General features: G+C 43.2%; 1 protein-coding gene across 5 annotated transcripts in view; it reads right to left on the bottom strand.

Annotated features, from left to right (window-relative positions):
• The window catches only part of tjp2a (tight junction protein 2a (zona occludens 2)), a 127,342-nt gene that overhangs the window by 42,127 nt on the left and 61,777 nt on the right, over window positions 1-23,438 (bottom strand). For all 5 annotated transcript variants that reach the window (XM_079581231.1, XM_079581229.1, XM_079581227.1 and 2 more), the window contains 5 exons: window positions 23,006-23,130; window positions 22,281-22,383; window positions 20,658-21,019; window positions 16,649-16,971; window positions 16,442-16,545 (listed from right to left, as the gene is read on the bottom strand). In XM_079581231.1, the coding sequence (XP_079437357.1) occupies window positions 16,442-16,545; window positions 16,649-16,971; window positions 20,658-21,019; window positions 22,281-22,383; window positions 23,006-23,130 (1,017 nt within the window). The remainder of the gene's footprint in view (window positions 1-16,441; window positions 16,546-16,648; window positions 16,972-20,657; window positions 21,020-22,280; window positions 22,384-23,005; window positions 23,131-23,438) is intronic.

Raw genomic sequence — 23,438 nt, 5'->3', positions numbered from 1 at the left:
GGCGCGCATGCACAACTCTGTGGACGGTGCACTGCGCGCGCGGACCTCGACCCCGTCCCGGTTTTCAGGCTAGGAAATGTGGTCACCTTATATCTACTTATTAAAGAGACTGTAATCAGGTTAACATGGCACATTTAGCTTTTGGCCAATATATTGTGTTATTTAACTGTTTGGCCACACTGCTGTGTTTTTTTCTGTGCTGCCACACAGTTTTTTACATTGCAGTGCATAAAATATGTATTGCCCAAGTTTTGTTTTCATTGCCAATCAACAAACACATTTAATAAAGAATGGGATTTTAGATCACCCTCTCTGTGTAAAACTATATTACACTGTAAAGACTAATAGTCTTGCTTACTTGAGAAAAAAACAGACAAAGTAGAGTTACTCTCTATGTCCAAAACCATGAATGAAAACAAGTTGAATAAATTTTTTTTTTTTCCTTAATTTTTAAAATAATGTACTAGGTATCGGATCGGGACTCGGTATCGGGCAATTCTCAAAATCAAATGACTCGGACTTGGGGGCAAAAAAACCTGATCGGGACATCCCTACTCACTAAGAGCCGGGAGAGGGAAGACAGAGCAGAGAAAGAGAAGAGGCGTTGTGCAGGAGGGAAAAGTCTACGAGCACACGAATTGGGTGGCGCGTGAATGAATCAGCTTCAAAAATGTAGGCTACGATGCACACTGCTTAATATTGTCCCGTTCACCCACTGTTTCTTAAACATTAAGTTAAAATTGAGAAAATGCAAATAATAATCCCTGATTTACATTTGTATGTAACATGAGCCTTGATATTGAGGAGCAGATGACACTCTGAATAGGTCATCCTCCTCTCATTTAAAAATGCTTAAAATGAGAGAATGACCGTATCATCATCCATCACGATGATTCACTCTAAACATCGTCACCTGCCATTTAAGGAGACATTAAATCATACTGATAATTGAAACTGCCAAAATGACCCTGATCAAAAGTTTACATACCCTGGTGATCTTGGCCTGAAACGGCACACAAGTTGACACAAACGGGTTCAAATGACTACTACAGGTAAGCATCCTTGTCTGTGACCTGTGTTTGTAATTATTATGTGTGTATAAAGGTTAGTGAGCTTTGGGGCTCCTGACAGACCCCTGCATCTTTCATTTTTTATTTATTCATTTTATTTATTGGTTTACTTGGTCGGGACAGTGCATGTTAATGAACATAAATGGGTCTCATGCAGGTAAACAAGCCACACCACATTATAGCCTTAGGCTAATTTCCATCCATCGTCCCCCATGCGCACTCTAAAACCCACTCTCACTCATCCTGGCCTATTGTACATGTTTTTAGTGGTACGGGAAACTGGACCAACTAGAACATGTTAACTCCACACAGAGAGGCACGAGCTCTAACCACTGTACTACCTTGCCGCCAGTGCTGCACTGACAATTCTACTTTCTGAGTCATGAAGAAAGCAAAAGAATTGCGAAAGGATCTGCAAGAAAAGGTACTTGAACTGTATAAAACGGGAAAGAGAGATGCACCGAAAAGCCCACAAATAACTGAAGCGCTGAGGCACTTGATGAAAAATTGTATGCATGGCCAACTGGCCCAAAGAAAGCCCTTACTTCACAAATGTCACAAAGTATCCACTTGCAATATGCCAAACAGCACAGAGACAAGCCTCAACATTTCTGAAACAATGTCATTTGGAATGATGAAACCAAAATGGGACTTTTTGACCACAACCATAAACGTTACATTTGTAAGAGTCAACAAGGCGGTGGATCTAGGCCTGTCACGATAATTACTATATTGACTTATCGCTCGGTAAGTAAGGACAATAACATTTTAAGGGCGCACTCACACTTGTCCATCCGAACCGCGCCCAAGCGCTGAAAGCCCCTTCTGCGCGGTTCGTTTGTGCAGTGTGAGTGCAATCAATCCGTGCCCGAGTCGGACTCGGTTCCGGACTTTGGCCCGCTTGGAGGAGGTGGGCCAGAGCGCGGCTCGGTTTCTCGTGTTTGCGCACACGCACGGATACAAGCGGCTGCTGTAAGGGCGGTTGCATTTGTCACGTAAAACAGTGAGAAAAGGCTGTATTTATCAAACAGAGCAGCGGCTGCCTCGCTCTCGTCTCCCCGGCCCCCGACCGCTTCGCTCCCGGGCGGCTCCCCGGACCCCCGGCCACAAACCGCTCGTCTCCCCGACCGCTCACTCCCTCACCCTGGCCGCTTCACGCACGTCTCGGGCTGACTTTACGGGAGCGGCTGCGCTTCTCCCGCCCTGTGTCCGAGCTTCTCTGCTGCTGCACCTGGTTTGGCCGCAGGCTTTAGTGGGACAGATAAAACCTGCGGGTGCTTTTAGCGCTTGTGACTTCGGTGCGTGTTCGTGTTAAGTGCTTTTATCGCAATGTAGCGTATACGAAGTATAGTCTATACTTCCAGGAGTTCACCAACATAAAGCTGTTTAACCAGTGGCCGAAGCAGAAATGAATGACATAAACTGAGCGTCATATCTTCTGTTCTCGTAGCCTTTTTTTGAAGGCTGTATATGACTCCAAAGGCTCAGAGCTGCAGGTGCTGCTCCACCCCCCGCCTCAGCTGAGCGGGACAGAGGGACGCGCACTTCTCTATTTCTCTGCTTTATTAAAATCGACTATTATATTCACCATAGCCCTTTTTGTTAAACTGTAGTCAAATGTAAAGAAAAGTGGAGAGTGAAGAGATTTGACAGGGCTCAAAGTAGACATTATTTCACGCAGCTGTTTCAGGTTTTTTTCCTTCCGCATTATGTTGCGCTGCTGCTCACGTGCACTTGTAAACAACTCCTCGTGTTCGGCCACGGCTCGGTTCGTTTGTGTAAGTGTGAGCGCGGGCCGTTCGGGGCATCCAGGCCTTTCCTCAAACGAGCTGGAGAGTGGCACGGTTCGGATGTCAAGTGTGAGTGCGCCCTTAGTCTCTGTAAATAAGCGATAAATGCACGTGCGTATGCTTAAACATAGAAGACTGATGCTATCACAGCGCTGAGTAAGCGGAGAATCCATCTGCCAGTCTGTCTCCCTGTGCGTAAAGGCAGCATTGAACACATCGGCCACATCCTGCATGTATCCAGATAATCTATAGATCAACGCAACCCAGTCGCATCCATATGCATACTTATTACACGATAATACAAAAAAAGATTTTTTTTCCCCGTGACATACAACAAAGGATCCACCTTAAAAACAATGTAATTCGAAGCCAGGGCCCTTCGGGCAAACTCGGAAACCCTGAGATCTCACGAAGGTTCACTATTTTCCCACAAAAAAGATGTGTCCTGTCCGGTATAGATCAGCTCCATTGCGCTGATGCCTCCTGACACTATAGGCCTGCGTCCCGCTATACTCCATATAAAGTGATCCAAAATGTGTCCGTGATTAAATAAATGTCCTTAATTTTGCCACTTTCAGCGATTTGACGATAGAAAAGTAGCGTGCTAAATATTTAAATATAAATATTTCCCATTTATTTCATTAATTTTGTATTACATGAAGTGTGAGAGCTTTCAAAAGTCAACTCACAGAGAAAAAAATACATTAAATATTGATTTATCAAAATTGTTTATTGAACATTTTTATTTATAATGTAAACAAATTCTAAGTATGGATAAATTACTAAAATAAGAATACAGAATGGATGAAAACAGGACATATTTCAACCTCCACCATGCCTTGATGGCATGATGAGAACAGACTGAAGAGGCTGTAATGAATTTGGGTGTTGGAGTAAATGTCCTGAATGGAATTTTTATTTTCTTTACTTTTTTGACTAGTAGTATGGATTTTCATGACACAACAATCTCATGTTATATCCTAAAGATCCATTTGTGTAAGTTTGAACAAGGAGGATAAGTCCATATGTTGAAATGTTGTAGACAGTTAGCTGAAGTTTATCTATAGATCAGGCACAACATTTGTGGTTAATGAAGAAACACATTTATTGTTCCACCCTCTCCACATCTGCTGCTGAAACTCTGATCCATGCATTTATTACATCCAGACTCGACTACTGCAATAGCCTCCTGTACGGTCTCCCCTCCTCTGATTTACAAAAACTGCAATATGTTCAAAACTCTGCTGCCCGCCTCCTCACCCACACCCGCAGAGACCACAACAGCTTCACTGGCTCCCCGTACAACAGCGCATCCACTACAAAGTTCTGCTCATCACCTACAAAGCCCTCAACAACCTGGCCCCCCCATACCTCACAGCCCTCCTACAACGCCACCGCCCATCCCGTCGCCTCCGCTCTGCCGACTTAAACCTCCTCAAACCAATCACCAAATCACAGCACCGAACCCTGGGGGACCGAGCCTTCGCCATCGCCGCCCCAACCCTCTGGAACTCACTCCCCATCCACATCAGAAACTCAGACTCACTGGCCACCTACAAAAAACTGCTCAAAACACTCCTGTTTCAGCTCACCTACAACCAACAATAGCTCTGCCATCTTTGTTTGTCTGTCTCACTTGTAAAGCGTCTTTGTGTTTCCTGAAAAGCGCTATATAAGACCTATGTATTATTATTATTATTATTATTATTATTGTTCTTCATTAACCATAAATGTGGTTAATGAAGAACTGGAAAAATTATCTTTGTGGTTTAAGGCCAATACATTATCCCTTTACATTAACAAAATTGATGGCATTCCCATTAGGAATGTTAGTTCAGCTCGCTTCCTCGGTGTCCTGGTGGATGAATCCCTGACCCGGAAACCACACCTTAATTTCATAAGTACAAAAATAGCCAAAGCAGTGGGTATATTAGGAAAATCCCGGCATCTGATTAACACAAATGTTGCAAAGATCTTGTATTAAACCATGATATATCCATATATTAATTAATTCATTATTGCTTGAGGCAGCACTCATAACACCAAAATTGAGCCAATACTTCGTCTCCAGAAACAAGCCTTAAGAATAATCTCTCGTGTAGATCGTAGACACTCCTAAAGCGGGTGTTCTTAGTGTTTACCAGGTTAACCACTTCCAAGTTGGTTGATTTGTTTATGGTTTAGTTAAAGGGCTACTGCCACAGCATCTCAATAAAATGCTTTCCTTCAATAATGAATTTCAGAGATTTCCCACTCGCAGCAGCAATCTAATTAGAGCACCTTTTGCTCGCTCCAGACACTCCCAGTTCAGTGTTATACAGTGTTAGAGGATAACATTAAATTGCTATTTATCATACTGGGTCAGGCTGTACAGTCGTACTGTCTGTGTCGCACGGTAGCGCAGCGGTTAGCGCCTCCACTTCACAGCTAGAAGGTCCCGGGTTCAATTCCCACCAGGTCGGGGCCTTTGTGGAGTTTGCATGTTCTCCCCCGTGTCTGCGTAGGTTTCCTCCGGGTACTCCGGTTTCCCCTACCACTAAAAACATGTGCAATAGGTAAATCCTCCAGCCAGGTGATTCTGACCATTAGCCTGGCTCCACATGGCAAATGGTCTCAACAAAGACTTGTTCTTCTCCTCTGCTCCGTTTCATTCATACTGTGTTGGCTTGGCGGTTTTATTGTGATTGTGAACATCACTTTTGAATGAAATAAATAAATGAAATGAAATGAAATGAAATGAAATGAACTTATATAGCGCTTTACAGCAAGGATCCACTCACCCATTCATACTCTCATTCATACACCAATGTACGCAGACACTGGGGGCAATGTGGGTGAAGTGTCTTGCCCAAGGACACAACGACAATGTGCACTTTCAGGAGGTGGGATTCGAACCCCCGACCTTCCGATCCTGAGACGACCCGCTCTACCATCTGCGCCACTGTCGCCCGTGATCATGGAGATGGGTCCCTGGGCGCGGCACTGCCGTCGACCACTGCTCCTTACGGGTCGCCCCAGCGGCATCGAAGGATGGGTTAAATGCAGAGGACAAATGTCCCTACGAGGACAATAAAGTAGCCTTGACTGTGGTGCTCAGGCGCTCTCAGCTACTGAATGTTTGCTTGCGTATCAGTATGACGCTCTGAGAGGGTATTTATCCCTTCTCTGTGGAAGCACAGGCAGACTTGAATAGTAGGACTAGCGCAATGTCTCGAGTTCATGTCTCCGGGTCCCGCACTGATGGTAAATAAACTTCTCCTGTATAAGACATCCAGACTGCTGCCTATTTTTTATCTATCAAACACATCTCGAACACTATTGTTTATACTCTAACATACAGAGGACCCAAAATATGGAATATTCTGCCGACTCCTCTCACAGAGCTTTCCCCAATTCATAGGGCTGGACAATTAATTGAATTTTAATCTAATCGAGATTTTAATAAAGGTCGATCACGATAATCGCGTGGTGCGTTTTAATTGAGGAGAAGAACCTGTCTGGAAAAAAATATGGACGGCGCAATGCTGCAGCACCTGTCAGGTCAATCCCAGGGAAACAAGCGTCACGCGGCCCAACAAACAGGAAGCAGGGGTGATAGTACATGCTGCACAAAGAGAGATTTTAAGTGTAAAATCAGCTACAAAATTGTGCTAACTCGTCTAAAGGGCAAAACAGAAACACGTGGGGAGTTGACAGCGGACCACGATATGCACAGAGATAAAGAGTTTAAACCATCGAAGATGGAAACTATCGATCGCTATTTGGACCATGTGGATTTGTTTTGAGGCAGCAGAGGTGGATTAGCTGGACTTCTAACTGTGAATTGCAAGTTTGATCGTCTTTTTTACTAATAAATGCGCGGTTTACTCATGTCTTTATTTACATAAAAAGTTGTTGGCGCTCACTCTGTGACGTCGTGGCTTTTAGAGCTCCGCGCACACGAACATGCACTCGTTGTCTGCCTATGACAGTCTTCAAACATTCACATTTCTTGCGTCTCCTTTGCAGATGTTTGTGTGTTGCTTGGCCAGGGATGCTGTACTGTGACGCTAGAAGTGTGGAGTTGTGCTGTTGACCTAGCTCAGCAGCATCTGTTTACATGCTCGTCCAGGAAAGACCACATTTAATGTTTTTTTTTTAAACAAAAAAATCTAATCGAAAATCGAGATCGAACAACATGGGGAAAATAATCGTGATTATTTTTTTCCATAATCGCTCAGCCCTACCAATTCAGTTTAGAAAATCTTTTAAATCTATGCTCCTGAGTGATTGCTACTTTCCTCTTGTGATCCATTTATAAACCCAGTATTGAACTACTTTGGATTGTGTTTGCTGACAATGTATTTAATTTTTTTTTTTTTTTTTTTGGCAATTGCATGCCTCACCATTTGCTTTTAATCTTAACTTATGGAGGCTTGCCTCTTGTTAAGCCCCTTGAGGATTTTCGGCAACCTTCCATCACATTTGTGAAACCAGATGTAATCATGCTATTGTTTGTACTATGTGAAAAAAAAAAATGAAAAAAAAGTGCACTGCAGGTATGCCCAACGTGAGTGAGAACTGTCAGAACAAAGCCGCCAGGTCAGTGTATCAGACCTAATCAGAGCTACTGTTGGCGAGAGGAGCCCGACCGCTTTAGTCACTAGCAAAATACTAGTGAGAATAATAAGTAAGAATAATAAGTGCGATAGTTCTGTGAACATTACTCAGTACAGACATGTTTCTGCTCCGCACTGTTCAAACGCCAGAGAAATACTGCAGTGGTTTGACAAACAGGCCATCTGAAAATAAATAAATAAACTAAAAAACATAGGCTACTGAAATGTTTTTGCATTAAAGGTCATGCAGTCGACCATGTTGTTTTGCTATTTCCTTATCAAAGACACCTCCAGAGTGGTTTTTGGCTTCATTCACGCATGGCTAAGCAATCCTCCTGAAACTTGCTCTCTGAGCAGCTGCTTTTTTGGAGAATTGTTCAGTTGAAGCCACGAAGAAGCCTCTACATGTTTAAGCTAGCAGTATTGCGTAAACTTTTAGGCTCAACCCGGCTTGTTTTCGGAGATCTCGGAGCGTGCAGTGGGGGTGTGACTTTGCCTGTGTGTATTTACATACTGGGTAAAAACCGGGTTGTGTTGGATGGACGCGCCACAAAGATTGTAGCAGGCGAGCTGAACCGTGTACGTTACAACGAACATGTTTGGAAGTACATCTGCGAAGTGGATTTATTAATCACGGATTATGCGGCGCCACTTCCTCATGAAGAGCCTTGATAGCAAAGCAGCGACAGCGGGACAGAACAGCCTCAGCCTTAAAAAAAACTTCCCAGCAGTAAGTTTTGTATCTTTTTATTACGGTGGATTATGCGTTTCAGTTGATCTCTGATGTCTCGCTCTGTGAACAAAACATCTGTTTCCACGTTAGAATACGCTCGTCTCCTGTTTCCTTTTGTTGCTTGGGGAGGAGGCACCGCTGCTTTGGTTTGCATTGTTGACACATCCTTTAGCGAACAAATGCCACGCAAAAAAGACTGTTTTATACATACGCCTATACGAGCGATCGCTGTTATTGTTTACTTCCGCAATTTTCGCCGGATGTTTTGGTGAATGGTAGGCAACAGCTGATGCATACAGGCCTCTAACTCGGTTTTATAAAATGATAGATCTGCTACAGCGCAAGAGAAGCAATGTACTGTTTATGGACATTGTTTTTGCTGATTATAGGATTTTAATAAAATGTTTATCAAATATGAAAATGTAAAATGCCTACCACGGCCAACAGATGTGACGACATCGCGATCGCTCATATTGTCGATCAGTTTATGTGCGTTTGAATGAGTGAACTCATGGCCTGAGGACTGAAACTCCATACACGTGAACCGACAGGGAGCTTTACAGCGGTATGGCTTTTCTAAATGAGATGTAAATGAGCCCTATTGTCACGCCGAGGGAGGTGAGAACAGCCCAAATGTTTAGAGGTCGATTCCTCTCTTTGACATATTTCCAGTTCCTAAATTTTCCTTTGAGAATTTTTTTTGGGAAAGAAGCTCTAGAACAGTAATTCCCCGACCCCGACACAGCGCACGTTGCACAGGGAGTTGGGCCGAGTCTGCCCTCAAAGTGCTCATGCCCTTCCTAATACTGTGAAGTTGGGTTTTCCACACTGGTTGGTTTGAGACTGAAATTCTTTTTGGTTAATGTGTAAAATCCCAGTAGTTTCAGTGATGTTGGACATTAAGGGAAAAACATTTTTTCCCAGCATTATTTTTAGCATTTTATTGTTATCATGGTTACAACCATAGACTTCCTATACCCACCACCTCAGTTTGAAACTATTGGCCCTTTAGAATGACACTAAGTGGGACCTATAGGTTGTTCTAGCAGCTTTTTACACATGTTTTGTTGTTCATATTAAGCTGCAGCTCATTTCACATTTACTTTTTCAAATAAAATGAAATTCATATAAGAATTCCTGATCATATCAATGCATTTGTGTTTGAATAATTTGTTTTTGACTTGAAACAGTTACTGTACATATTAAACATCAATTTAGCTTTTCCTTCATATTTTGTTGTTTTTTGGGGGGGTGTTGGAGTGGGATTCTGATAGGTGGTCCTCAGAAAAAAATTGGAAGTTAAAGTGGTCCTTGGACTGAAAAAATTTGAGAAACACTGCTCTAGAACCACACAGTCGACAGTCAGAGGAGAGTGCAGCGATCCAAAACGCAAAACCGCATATGGTCAACAATCATTCTTTCAAATTATTTCATACATACATTTACACGCCTGACCAAGCAGAAGTTATTATCAAAGCAAATCTGTATGCACTGAATGACTGTGATATAAATGCTATAAACTGTGCGTGAGTGACTGATTTCCTTTAGTAGAAAGTGCTTTTATGATGTGAGCTTCTATGTATTACTAGCTGAGACCCGGCCTTCGGCCGGGCCTCGCTAGTCTCCACATTTGATATTCAGAGATTATGAGTGATGACAAAGAAATGTCCAACTCGTCACACAGTTCAGCTGTAGACCAGTGGTTCCCAACCCATTCCAAAAACTATGGCCACTACAAATGTGTAAAATAATGAATGCAAAAAAAAATGTCAAACAAACTGCAATTGGAGTGTTTGATGCACCCGTGCTCCTTTCTTATAAACTACAACGACAATATGTTCGCTAAACTCAGGGAATAGAATTCAAGAGACAGTGTGATAATTATGGATAAATATTAGGGGTTCAGCTCTAACGGTTTGGTTCACAGTGCAGGACCCGTTGTTTGGTGCATCACGATAGTGTACAATCCAAAAAATAATGAGTAGGTTTTGAAATGAAATAGCCTAATGATCGTTGTTAGACAGTATTTATAACCTTACAATAAAATTGGCAATGCTTTCCAAGCTGCTTTAGAATAAAATGTACCTCTGGGCTCACAATACGTGAAAGCAAAATAGAAAACAAATGGTCCAGCAGCAAAGTAAAAAAAAAGATAAAAAGAAAAAAAACTACGCAGTGCAGGCCATGCGCTCGTTAAGTTGTAGTGTCATTTTCGCTTTGACTCACACGGAGGATAAATCAGTCGGAGCAGCGCGTGTGATTAGAGGCTCGTGTTTGAGGAGGTTTTGGGCATGCACGCACACGCACACACATACGCACACGCACACACACGCACACATGGCCCTGTTTGGATGCGCGCGCACACATACATACAGACACACACGCACACACACATCGCCCTGTTTGTACGCGCGCACACGCACGGCAGTCAGATCTCGTGCACTCGCGTTTGTGTGACAGCGGGTTGTCCTGGGACAGCAGCACCGCGGTCCATATGGACCCGTGGCCAATGCCCGCGGCCGGTGGGACTCGTCACGTGGGGGCGGCCGCGGATGTCCACGCACACACTCAGTACTGTCGCCAGGCTTCCTGGTGTTCCCAAACGGTCTCCCATCCCAGTCCTAACCAGGCCTTTCCTGCTTAGCTTCAAAGTAGGTATGGGAAATAAACATGGCGGCGCCCAGGCGGCGGCCATTGAGATAGCGTTTTCTATAATAGATTCTGTATATATTTAATGACAAGTATAACATCAGCCTGTCCAGGGACTGCGGGTGGAAATGAGCATTTTTGCTATAACCTGGCACACGACATCTCTTCTCTCTTACACTAATGTTGTTTGTGCATTGTCCCTGATCAAATAAAGAAAGTTTGAGTTAAATTCAACTTGCCACATCAAGCTATGTCCCTCTCAAAATGTCCCAAACCCGAGTTGTGTCCCCCGTTCTCGTGATGAGTCACAAATGTTTTATCACAGCAAACCTGCAACTAAACCTTAGCACAAAGTCCACGTCACCAGGCCTGAGTTAATGAAATTGTGTCTGCTCCAGTGGCAGGATTATGGGGGGGGATTAGGTCACGGTGGCCGAGGTGGGTGTGAACACAAAAACACAAGTGGGTCACCTCCACCCCTCCTGACAATAGACTACACTTTCTCAAGCTATGTCCCGCTCAAAACAGAGTTGGGTCCCCGTTCTCATGATGGGTCACATATCATTTAAATGCCCATACTTTACTTTTGAATAGCTAAAATAGCATGATATAGATATAGATCCTTTAAAGTAGTCTACAGTATTATCAAAATCCATACAATAATTAATGAATTTAATCACTGATGTTTTGGACATGTGTGAGCTACAAAGTCAAAATTGATGAATGCAGCATGTTTTTAAAGAATACTGGAGGAAAAGTTGCACTCATCAGCTTGGAAGCTAGCCTGGCTTCGCCAGACAAAATATCACAAGTTATATTTAGTCTGGGGACCACCAATTCACATTCTCACAGGAGGTGTGGTTCACGATTGTCCATAGCCGTTTAATGGGCGCTATGAATCTCTATCATATGCGTCTGCACATAGCCATAGCAAATCGCATCAATTGTATCTGATGACATATGACGTACCCGCTGTAAACTTTCGAGCTAACCTATTTAGAGCCCAGTCTAAAGCTTGATCGAAAGATGGTGTCGTATCTGCTGCCTTCACTTTGGATCCGTAAATAAAATAAATAAAATATTATCCGTAAACAAACTATGAAATTGTGTCTGCTCCGGTGGCAGGATTATGGGGTGGACTTCCGACATACGGAAGTATGTCTTGCCGTCCCTCCTCGTTCTGTGATTGGTCCCCAAATCACAGAACGAGATGGGGTGGACTTCCGACATACGGAAGTATGTCTTGCCGTCCCTCCTCGTTCTGTGATTGGTCCCCAAATCCAGGCGAAGATTTTGGTCATGGACCCAGGGCTCAAGACTAACGTAGTCCTGTCACCCCTTGGGACGAGACGCATGGGTCTCGGGACGAAAGGTCGTTAACCCATTTTTTTACATATATATTTATTAGGGCTGCAATGATTCATTGATTAAATCAATGAACTCCATTAGTAAAATGCTTTGAATATTATTTTCCCGCTTCGATGATTCGCTTAATTAAAATTTCTCATTAAAACCATATGAAACAGGGCCGGAACTTTAAGCGGTGCTTGTTTCCGCACGGCCGCTTCTGAAGAGTGGAGCTCTGTGGTTGTAAACATCAGAGCGGAGCTAGCTGTGCTAAACCTTGTAGCCGGGCAGAGCCAGGTAGAACCAGGCTGTTGTAATCATCAAAACACGGCTCAAACAAGAAGAAACTCTGCAACGAGAGGCAAAGATAGGACAGAGGTTAACGAGGCGAAGGTACACGGCTCTCCCCGCTAGCGTGCACCACAACAATGCTAACAACTGCATCAATGATGATGGCTAACCTTTATAAATGCAGAAGTACCCTCCAGTATTTAACCTGTTACCTGCTGCCTAATTTTGGCCGTGCACAAAAGTTGACATACCCAAATGCCATCAGCTTTTAAAAGATGATCTTACAGCCTAGATCCATGTATGATACTGCATTTGAAAGATGAGGCCTTCTGACAACTTATTATATGCAGGGGAACTCACAAACTTAAGATTTTAGCACTTGAAATATGTAAAAAATGTGGGTTATGTTCACTCGGAAATCATATACCCAACAACATCTGTGTAAAGTGGTTCGTCTTTGCACCAAAGGGTTTTAGTGCTATGGGTCTTTTGGTGTAAAATAGTCTTTTAGGCACAAACTGTGCCATATGGCACAATGTGCCAAACTATATTATTTTCATTTTATGACTATTTTGACCATAAAAAACATTTTCATATTTTGATTGAAGCAAATTACCCTTCTAGACCTTTTTTTTGTTTGCTTCAATTTTCCAAACATTCAATATACATTGTAATATAAATTGTCAAATCAAATGAGAGTCAGCATAATTTTCAAGTCTTTAACTGGTAGAGGATCATTTAAATGTGGTTGAAAATATCTCCCAGTGATAACAGTAGTTCAAAAATAAAATTTCAAAATCAAAAATCTACTGTTCCAAATTATTATGCAACTCATCGTTTCAATACATTTTAAAGCTTGTGATTATAATTTATTATTATTGTTATAATAATTTGTAGCATTAGGAGGTCATATTTACTGAAATCAAAAGCTATTTCAATCAAAAACATCTTAACAGGTCAAGTTATATTTTACCATAGGAGCCCTTGTGTGATAGCAACTTCAAAATAATCCATTAAACTTGTGAGTTTATGGACAGTTTCTGCTTGGAATTCTTTGAAGGATGTTAGAATAGCCTCCCAGAGCTGCCGTTTGGATGAAAACTGCCTCCCACCTCATAGATGTTTTTTTTTGTTGAGGCTCCAAAGGTCCTCAATAGGGTTGAGGTCAGTGGAGGAGGGGGTCCACATCATGAGTTTCTCTCCTTTTCTGCCCATAGCAGCCAGTGATGCAGAGCTTTACAGTATGACATGGTGCGTTGTCATGCATGAAGATGATTTTGTTCGGGAAAGCACGGCTCTTCTTTTTGTAGCGTAGAAGACAGTGGTCAGTCAGAAACTCCACATATTTTTCAAAGGTCATTTTCACACCTTCAGGGATCCTAAAAGGGCCGACCAGCTCTCTCCCCATGATTCTGGCCCAAAACATGACTCCGCCCCCTCCTTACTGACGTCACAGCCTTGATGGGACATTGTGGCCATTCACCAACTATCCACTACTCCATTGATTTGACCATCCAGGGTTACACGGCCTCATCAGTGAACAAGACTGTTTGAAAATGAGTCTTCATGTATTTCTGAGCCACTGCAGCCGTTTCTGTTCATCAGCTTCAATGAACAGTTTAGGGGAGGCCTGGATAGAAGGTTTATGCACAACTCGGGCGGCACGGTAGCGCAGCGGTTAGTGCTCTCGCTTCACAGCTAGAAGGTCCGGGTTCGATTCCCACCAGGGACGGGGCCTTTCTGTGTGGAGTTTGCATGTTCTCCCCGTGTCTGCGTAGGTTTCCTCCGGGCACTCCGGTTTCCCCTACCACTAAAAACATGCACAATAGGCCAGGATGAATGATGTGTGTGAGTGAATGGTGGTGGTCAGAGGGTCTGTTGGCGCAGACGTGTGCAGTCGCGAAAGCGCCTCTGACAGTCTCCCCCTGGGGAAACTGAAGCTACAAACGTAGCTTTCCACCACCGAGTGTGGAGTGAATGTACAACTGTCTCATGTAAAGCGCTTTGTGACTATATGTCTGTGAAAGGCGCTATATAAATAAAGATCTTCTTCTTCTTCTTCTTCTTCTTCTTCTTCTTCACAACTGCAGCCTCTGGAGGGTCCTACACCTTGATGTTCGGGGGACTCCAGAGGCACCAGCAGCTTCAAATACCTGCATGCTGCTTTGTAGCATCTGTTCTCTTAATCTGATGTGTTTGTCTGGCAGAACCGTCCTTGTTGTGCCTTTATCTGCACAAACTAGAGTGTGTCTGACTCATCCACAAATCTCTTATCAGTATGATGATTACACTTAATCTTTCATGAAATATCGAAGGTTTTCATACCTAGACCAAGGCACTCACCTATTTCACGCTTTTCATCAGCAGAGAGATCCTTTTTTTTCCTATATTGCTTGAAAACGATGATCTGCTTAATAAAGTGGAACATCCGTTTTCAGTAGTTTTTCCCTTAACTGGGCTTAACCTGAAAACTAATCATCCCAGGTCTCTGAGATTTATGTCAGCGATTCAAAGAGCCCCGAGACACAATACTATCCATGAGTTTCATTAAAAAAAAACATTTTTAACCTTTTTGACACAAAAATACAATTTGCATAATAATTTCGAACGCAGTGTATAGCTGAATTATTATAAATAGTATGTAACTAATAACACATATGAAGTCCATTTGTGCGATAGATAAGCCATATTGTACATACCCATTGAGTTGTGGACCTTTTCCCTGAACAAACTTGTGATTCATGGCTTGTTTATCCTCCATTTTGAGGCCTGCTACTCTTACTACACTCAACCATCATAGCCACAGCCTCACTCTGTGTGTAGAACATCTTCTGCTTTGGGCATGATTTATGGTCAAAAAAGTTTTGAAAAGTCGAAGCCGAATGTAAACGTAGCTCCCGTCTCTCCATGGCGCATGCTTAGCGCATCACCGGGGCACGCATGGCGCACGCTTCGGAGAGCCTGATTCTGAAGAAAGAATACAAATCCCAGACATTGTTGGAAAGCTGAGCTCATTGGCTACCGAAATATATCAGTCATGTTTTGCTATGTAGCAGACTTCGCCTTCAGTCATTGAATAAAGAGGATCAGCACTCGCCTCCTTAGGGAGCGCATGTTCTGCTCACCGGGCTGTCCCAGCCAACCCCGTGTACGGAGAAATCTCCATAAGATGTCATTTTGAAGCCAAGAGGAAGAGGAAACCAAGCATACCCTATCGGTTCACAGCGAAGAGAAATAGTGAGAGATATAGAGCGTTTATGCCCTTTTTCTTGCTTTTCATGGATATTTTCATTATCATATGTCATGGCACTACGCTACAGGACTTTACTTTATGGAAAATACAACTTGATATTCTGCTTTGGATGATTGTGGAGGTACAAAATAAGCCCACACATAACTGGATTGGGACTTTTTTCGGACGTGGAGACCCGGCAAACCCGACAAAGGTAAGAAATACTAACATATAACTTTACATCTGCGTACATGTAAATCAATGTTTAACCTCTGGTGGATATTTGAGGTGACACTGGCTTTATATTAGTTTTCTTTGAAAAGTTCTGCAAATTTTGATGTACAGCTTGCTGGGATTTTTATGAATATTAAATGAGTGTCGTCCGGGTGAAAACAAAATATGCGAATTAGCGCAAGCTCGCGCAGTGGACGTTAAGAGGTTAAATTCAAAGTCATAATTTTCTAGCAATAACTCAATGTCCACCACATAAACCTTTACCGAGCTTCTACACCTAATATAATATTTACTAGGGTATAAATAAATGGTATATTTGTAAAATAGACCGAAATTGTGTCTAAACTGGCTGTAAAGCATGTCTAAACCCCAAAAACCCCAAATAGCTTTACACATCCATAAATGAAATGATCTCGAATTAAGATTAGTAAAGTCATGAGCTGCATATGAAGAGAAACAGGCAGAAAACCGTGCCGTTGGAAAGGATGGAGCGTCACCTTGAGGATGATGTCTCCCTCCTGCAGTTTTCCATCTCTGCAGGCCAGTCCCGTACTGCTCATCTCTTTGATGAACAGCTGGCTGCCCAGACGAAGACCGTACTCTGGAAGGGTCAGGGACACAAAAGTATCAGTTGCATCTACGTTGTACATTTATATTTAAAAACATTGAGTAATTTTTCGAACGATGAAGAGTGATTTTCGGACCTTCGTTGGGCCGGTTCTTGAGCAGTAACACGTTGAGTGGTTTCTCGAGGGGCTCCTGGTCACGCGGCGGCGGCCTGGGCAGTGGGATGGGCATGGGAGGTGGGGAGGTTGAGCGGTCCAGCCTCTCTCTGCTGGGGGCACGAGCTTTTATGGGGCTGTGGCGCCCTCTATCGGGGCTCTCTCTGTCCAATGCCCGGTCACTGCGGTAGCGCCTGTCAGGGCTATGGTCACGTTCATCACGGGAACGTCTGTCCGGACTGTGGCCACGGTCCAGGGTACGGTCGCTCCGGTATCGGCGGTCTGGGCTGTAGTCTCGGTATCTCCTGTTAGGCAAAGGAGCATGAAGGAAAAGGGACATCAATATAGCCAAAAAGCATTTACTTCAAACAAATATACCCTCACATCTGCAGCTCTCAGCCTGCCCCTACGCCAGGGGTGGCCAACCAGTCAGAGACCAAGAGCCGAAATTTTCAACCTTGATCCTGTGAAGAGCCACAAAGGCACCGACCATTAGCGAGATTCCGGGGCGGTCGTTTATTGTTATTAAATAGAATATGACCGTTTTATTTAATCACAATAAACTTTATGCCTTTTTCTTTCTTTTTTTTAATAATTGTGTTAGATTGAATGGTTTTACTCCTCAACAAGATTGAAATACATGTATATTAAATGACATTTTGTGCTTTCAGCTCTGACTGAGACAGAATTAGATTATTATTGTTATTTTATTTTTTTTAATGCTGGGGTGTGTTTGTATGTGGGGCCCTGCCCACTGAGCCCCCTTCTCTGATTCGCCCCTGGCCTGTGCGCTCAGTGCCTGCAGCTTCGTCCTGACTGGACTGTGCAGAGAACGCACTCTAGGCTGCATAAAGTTCATGAACTTTAACCAGGAGCCTGTGGAGGATCTGAGAGTCTGTTTTAAGTTGCATCTGTTACAGTCTCTGTCACATGTGAAAGAAAAGTCAATGACTTTGCGTATTTCCGCGTTACGATGTCGCGCTTCGCATCATATGCTTCGAAAGAGCTCCGCTTTTTTCCATTTCCTAATTTTGATCTTTTTCTGTGAATATGTGGCCAAATTACATCAAATAAAGAGTAGCTGATCAGAAATCTGAAAAGCACAGAAGCTATTCCTAGTGCCACGATCTGCCTGCCTGTTGTTTAACCTACATCCCGCTTTGAGTGAGGCTGCACGGGCACCTTTTACGCGCCGCCTCGAAAAGGAGAGAGATACAGACTCTCATTCATGTGTAGAGATGGAAACAGGGTCTGTAGGACTATAGTTGGATTTTTGGTCAAAGACTGTTACAGTTTATGGGAAATATTTACCAATTATTTTGCAAAGAGCCGCATTGTATTAAACATCTCCAATCATGCAAAGAGCCGCACTCTGATTGGCCAAGAGCCGCATGCGGCTCGAGAGCCGCGGGTTGGCCACCCCTGCCCTACGCAGTGAAAAAAATCCTGGTGAGAACCCTGCTGTATGGTGCTCCAAGTAAGGCTGTTCCTCAGCCGGGGCATTCAGACTACTCAGCCGGGGCATTCAGACTACTCAGCCAGGGCATTCAGACAACTCAGCCGGGGCATTCAGACCAATGAGTGTGGGGCATTCGGACTGGGGCATTCGGACTGGGGCATTCAGGCATTGGGGCATTCAGACTAGCACCCGCCGGGCATGAGCGACTCTGCATTTACTTTCACTGAACTTTTCTGCGAAAATACACCCTGCTAGCATGTGGCGCTCGTCTCAGCTAAACACACGCCTTCTGAAACCTGAAACTGCTACGATAAAGCTTTGGTCGTAGCTATGATTGTCTTAGTTTGAAACAGAGCTCAGTGGAGACAAGAGCAGCTGACGATGTTTCCATCCCCACGTCTGTATGTCACTTCTAAACATCTTATAAGACAAAAAAAACACACAGTGTTCACGAGGCATAAGGGAGAATCCGTGTGAACGAGTGAGAAAAGTGTATAAAGTGTGTGGTGAGGGGTTTTACAGCCTTAAAACAGATATAATAATTGTAAAAAGTAAAGTAAAATAAAGCAGATTTCATTTTTTGCCCGTTATTTGTAGAACGTAACCCCCACTGATGCACAAGGCCGAAATGCATTCCCAGCACAGATCCAGCCACAGATATAAGTTTTCTTGTCACCAGTTTTAATCCTGGGTGTTTAGGTCAAATAAACACTGATGTGTGTCTTTGTAAAAGTCCCAGAGCTGCTGTAGCTCCAGTTCACAACAAATTAAGCAAATCCTCCATGATGACTGACTGTTTACATCTGTGGGCTCGACATGTGTAACAGAGTTATATTATTGATTTCATCAAAAATGCTTAGTAGTAGTTGCCTTTCCTTTGGAGCCACCTGCTGGTTGCTTGGGGAAACTGCATGCAATGGGTCTTACATGTGCTGTGCTTGCGCCCTAGCAGAGCAACGGTGGAAGCTGGTGGAGGTAGGTGCGGGAGAGATCGCTCCAAACGTCAATTTGCTTTTTAAAATATTTTTATGCCGTATTAATCATATCTGTTTGTTCTAACATGTAAATTAGTGTCACTGGACCATATTTTATAAACTTCCCCAAGTAAATATAAAAATTTACAATTAGTTAAGTTTATTGAATAAGCCCCAGTTATAACGTTAGTCTAACGGCCGCTTTCTGCACGCTCAGTCACGGAGCTTTTAGTAATTTTAATTTATTCTTTGTCCTGTACAGACCCTTGCTTGCAGTTGTCCCCTCCCTGATGGACCCTTGTATATGTTTTGTGTTTAAAGGTAGGCTCCAAAATGTATTTTATAATGTTAACAATGTAAATATGTAAATATGTTTCACTGTTGACTGTTGCGGTTGGCAACGATGTAATCTATTTTAACTGTCATTGGCAGAAGGCGAAATTTTCTGTTACTTATTTTAGAATTTTACAAATGTTTATTGCCAAATGTTAATACTGTACATATTTGTGCAAATTTATACTATACGATCAAATGTAAAAAGAAAAAGAAATCATATATAAATATCTGTAGAGAGCAACGGTGGAAGCTGGTGGAGACCCTTGCTTGCAGTTGCCCCTCCCTGATGGACCCTTGTATACGCATTGTGTTGAAAGATCCCAGTAAAAAACATTGTAACTGCAGTCCTGAGTCCGTGGCCTCTCTCTACGCATATACTGGTCACACATGCGGGGAGGGGGCTCTGCTGAGGAGCAGTGGTTGGTAACTTGGCTAGTGACAAAAGGTCTGGGGTGTCTCCAGGATGTGGTAAAATGGCTATCGTCAGAGTTTTTAAAGATTACTCAAACATACGTGACTGAGCCATGGCAACACTCCAGGCATGTTTTAAATGAGGGAATGACATGATATAAAGCTTGAAAATTGTATTTTTACATAATACCCCCCTTTGAATAGTGTCTTTTTTGCCAGAAGCAATTTTGCTGGGACCGGAACCAGTTAAAGATTGATTCTCGTGTGTTTGTAAACTCAAAAATACCGTGAGAATTCAGCTTGCTGACAAGGCAACATTTCTCCTCCACTACTTCAACAAATGCTGAATTATTGATATATTTTTCTACTAAATGAAGATATAGAGACATGGAGAGGAGCGAAACAATCGTACAATATGTGGCTGCTTTACGTGATCTCGCTTCAAGATGCAACTTTGAGGACAAGATGGATGAAATGATACGCGACCAGCTGATTGAATGCGTTACTGCATTCCGCTGCTCTAGTTCTGACGTGCGGGGCTCTCTCTCTCTCCCTCTCTCTGCAGCTCAAAGTTTAACAGCGCGTGGTTTTGCTTTGCTTTGCTGCGTACGGAAACTGAAACTGTTTTAAAATGACGAGATGGCTCTCACATAGGAGCTAGCTGAGCGCGCATGGGTTTGGATTATTCTCACGAAGGACAGAGAGAGGAAAGAGAGAGGAGAGAAAGAGACGCGGTGCAGGAGTTACGAGATTAAAATTAGATAAAAATTTGATCAACTGCCCAGCCCGAGTACAAACAACAGACACCCACCTGCGCTCTGGGCTGTAGTCCCTGTCCAAGGTGTGCTCGCTGCGGTACCTCCGATCAGGGCTGCGCTCCGGCTCCAGAGTGCGGCCCCTGCTGCCGTCTCTCCTGTAGGCTCTGTCATCCCTGTCGTCTCTGTTGGCGCTGCGCCCACGATCGCCCCTCTCGTACTCCCTGTCGTGGGTCTGGTAGCCTGAGTCGCGGTCCCGGTGGTCCCTCTCAGCCGTGTGGTCATGTCCGCTGTAGACGCTGCGGCGGTCTCCATCATAGTCGTAGTCCTCGGCATAGTCGGTGTTGAAGACGCGGTCGTCTGGGGACGGAGCGCGGTTCAACATGTTCATTGGAACCTTCCGCGGACGCTTCACCGTCTGAAAGTCACAGAGGCACAGTTACCATAGTCCACACTGTTTGGCGAAAGATGAAAGACTCTAAACTCTACGGCCAAACATCACTTGATTAGACTTATGGTGGATCAACATCTTAAGAACTAAGACATAAAACCAACTATCTATCTATCTATAGTACTATGCCACTTCACATTGACGCTCACTTCAATTCAATGATGCTTTATTTGTCCTTATTTAGATCATTGAACAGTCACGACATTTAAAAAAACAGCAGATTGAATTATATTACTCCCCACTGACTATTAGCCCAGAAGAGTAATACATTGCAATATACTGGAAATAATAAGTTGGTGGGGGGTTGTTCACATGTGCAAATGTGATAAACTCCTCTCTCCAACTCCCTCCTCCTCTATCCTCTCTGGACGGACACTAACGTTATGGGAAGAAGTAAACACCTAAATATATTCGTTTCATTGTTGACACGTTTTGAAACACCGCGTGTTGCGTGATCATGGTCATTTAAACAGCCTGGTTCTCGGATTGAAGGCTTAACCAGGGTGTTTCTCAGCCGTCCTTGGACAGATTTTGACCATTTAAAAAGTCAGAGAAACGTGAAGTCCCTGAAAATCCCCTCAACTGTTTTGATATGTACATGGGAAGCCGCTTTGCTTTGTCAAACGCGCTCCAGAGAGCGCGAGAGAAGTGTCGGGTTTATAGCTGTTCGCTGCGCAACACCACGCCCCTGCAGACTAAAGTCTAAAGGTAAGTTGTTATTGAAGTCACAGCCGTCCTGGGGCAGACTGTCCTTTTACCACATGACTATATAATGTGCTGTTCATATCCTGAGCTCTTATTATGTCAGTTCCCTCTGCTGGACACGTGTGGAACTCTTTCCTTTTTCTAAATGTAATGCCCCCTAGTGGCTATGAGCAGTATGGTTATTCTTAAAAAAAAAAAAATCAGAACTCCGCACAGGAATGGGCTAGACACTTTTTTTTTTACATACTCTACAGGGCAGGGGCCGGATTAAATCATCAGGCCGGATGAGTGCAGGCTCCAGATTTTACAATCCCCACATTTGCAAAGTGACATCTAAAAATCTTACAAGACAAAAAAACATTGTGTCATGTACACCGTGTTTTAGGCAAAATGTATTGATCCACAAGGGAGTATGCGTTGTCACAGTAGCTCAATAATAATCGTATTATTGAACATTATTACACCAATTTAACAGCAACAAGATACTATAATGACAGAATGGGGGAAAAAATGGTTTACTCACTATTTTGGCCACTTTGCCACATTTTCGGAGCGTCTGTACAGCAAAGGAGTGGACCACTCCGTCCATGGGGATGGCATTCACCTGAATCACTCGATCATTCTCACTACATCAAATGAAGAAATGGATAACACAAGGATTATTTGGATAGCTTCACAATGGATGAGGGGAGGATGGCTCAAATACAGTTCAACAGTACACCCCACCCATCGCCTGGATAGGAACATCAGGAAGCTCTACTTTACACTTATAATATACTATTTCAAATCTAAAAAGAACGTGAAACTGATTTTAATAACTTTACTTTTAAAAGAAAACTTCTTTTCAATGATAATATGCAGTAAAAGGTTTGTATTTAATAGTGTTTTTGCTTTGTTTTGACACAGTACACAACTAAACACCAATATATCCGAGTTTTGTGGATCATTTTCTAAACAATTGGCTGTACCTTCGAAGTCAAGGGGTTCTTTGAGCAGAAAGGAAAGACGCACTATTCAATATGGAAAGTTAAAGTTCCAACTAAAAGCACTTGCACTCAGTACAGCAATTAGATGTTTAGCATGACAAGAAATGCACTTTATACAATATGAAAGAGCAAAAGATTGTCCTTACAGGATGAGTACAAATGGAAAAGCCAAAGTAAATGCGTACGCTGAATTTAAACATCATTTTCAAAGTTATTTCATTTAAACAGAAGCTAAAAAGGTAAGAGACCAAAGTGAACTCACAAGAGCAGTCCGTCAGCTGGCCCCCCCTGGAGGACATCAGACACTACGATGGACGTCTCTCCCGTGTTCTCGTTGGGGTTGTCCCGGCCCCCGGACACAGCCATGCCAAAGCCCATCTTGGAATCCTACAAAAAGCAGCACACTGAATCATTCATTCATCTCATTTTCATTTCAATGAAAAATGTTCAGAGCATGGCGAGAGCAAGATTGATGACATGAGCAGAGAAATATTAATCTGGAACAACTCCCAATCATTTAGAAAAAGGTTGGACTTCAATTTGTTGCTGACTGGTTCGTGTCTCGTTATTTTGTTTCACCTTTATTTAACCAGGAAAGTCCCACCGGCACAAACAACACGTAAAGCCAACAATTTGACTGTTAAACTTGTTTATTCACACATTAAGTTCCGACATAAACCTATTTAAAAAGATCA

The sequence above is a fragment of the Gobius niger genome, assembly GCF_951799975.1.
Source record: "Gobius niger genome assembly, chromosome: 22".
NCBI classification, from domain to species: domain Eukaryota; kingdom Metazoa; phylum Chordata; class Actinopteri; order Gobiiformes; family Gobiidae; genus Gobius; species Gobius niger.
Note: the sequence above shows the minus strand (reverse complement) of the source record. Positions and strands in the feature narration are given on the sequence as shown.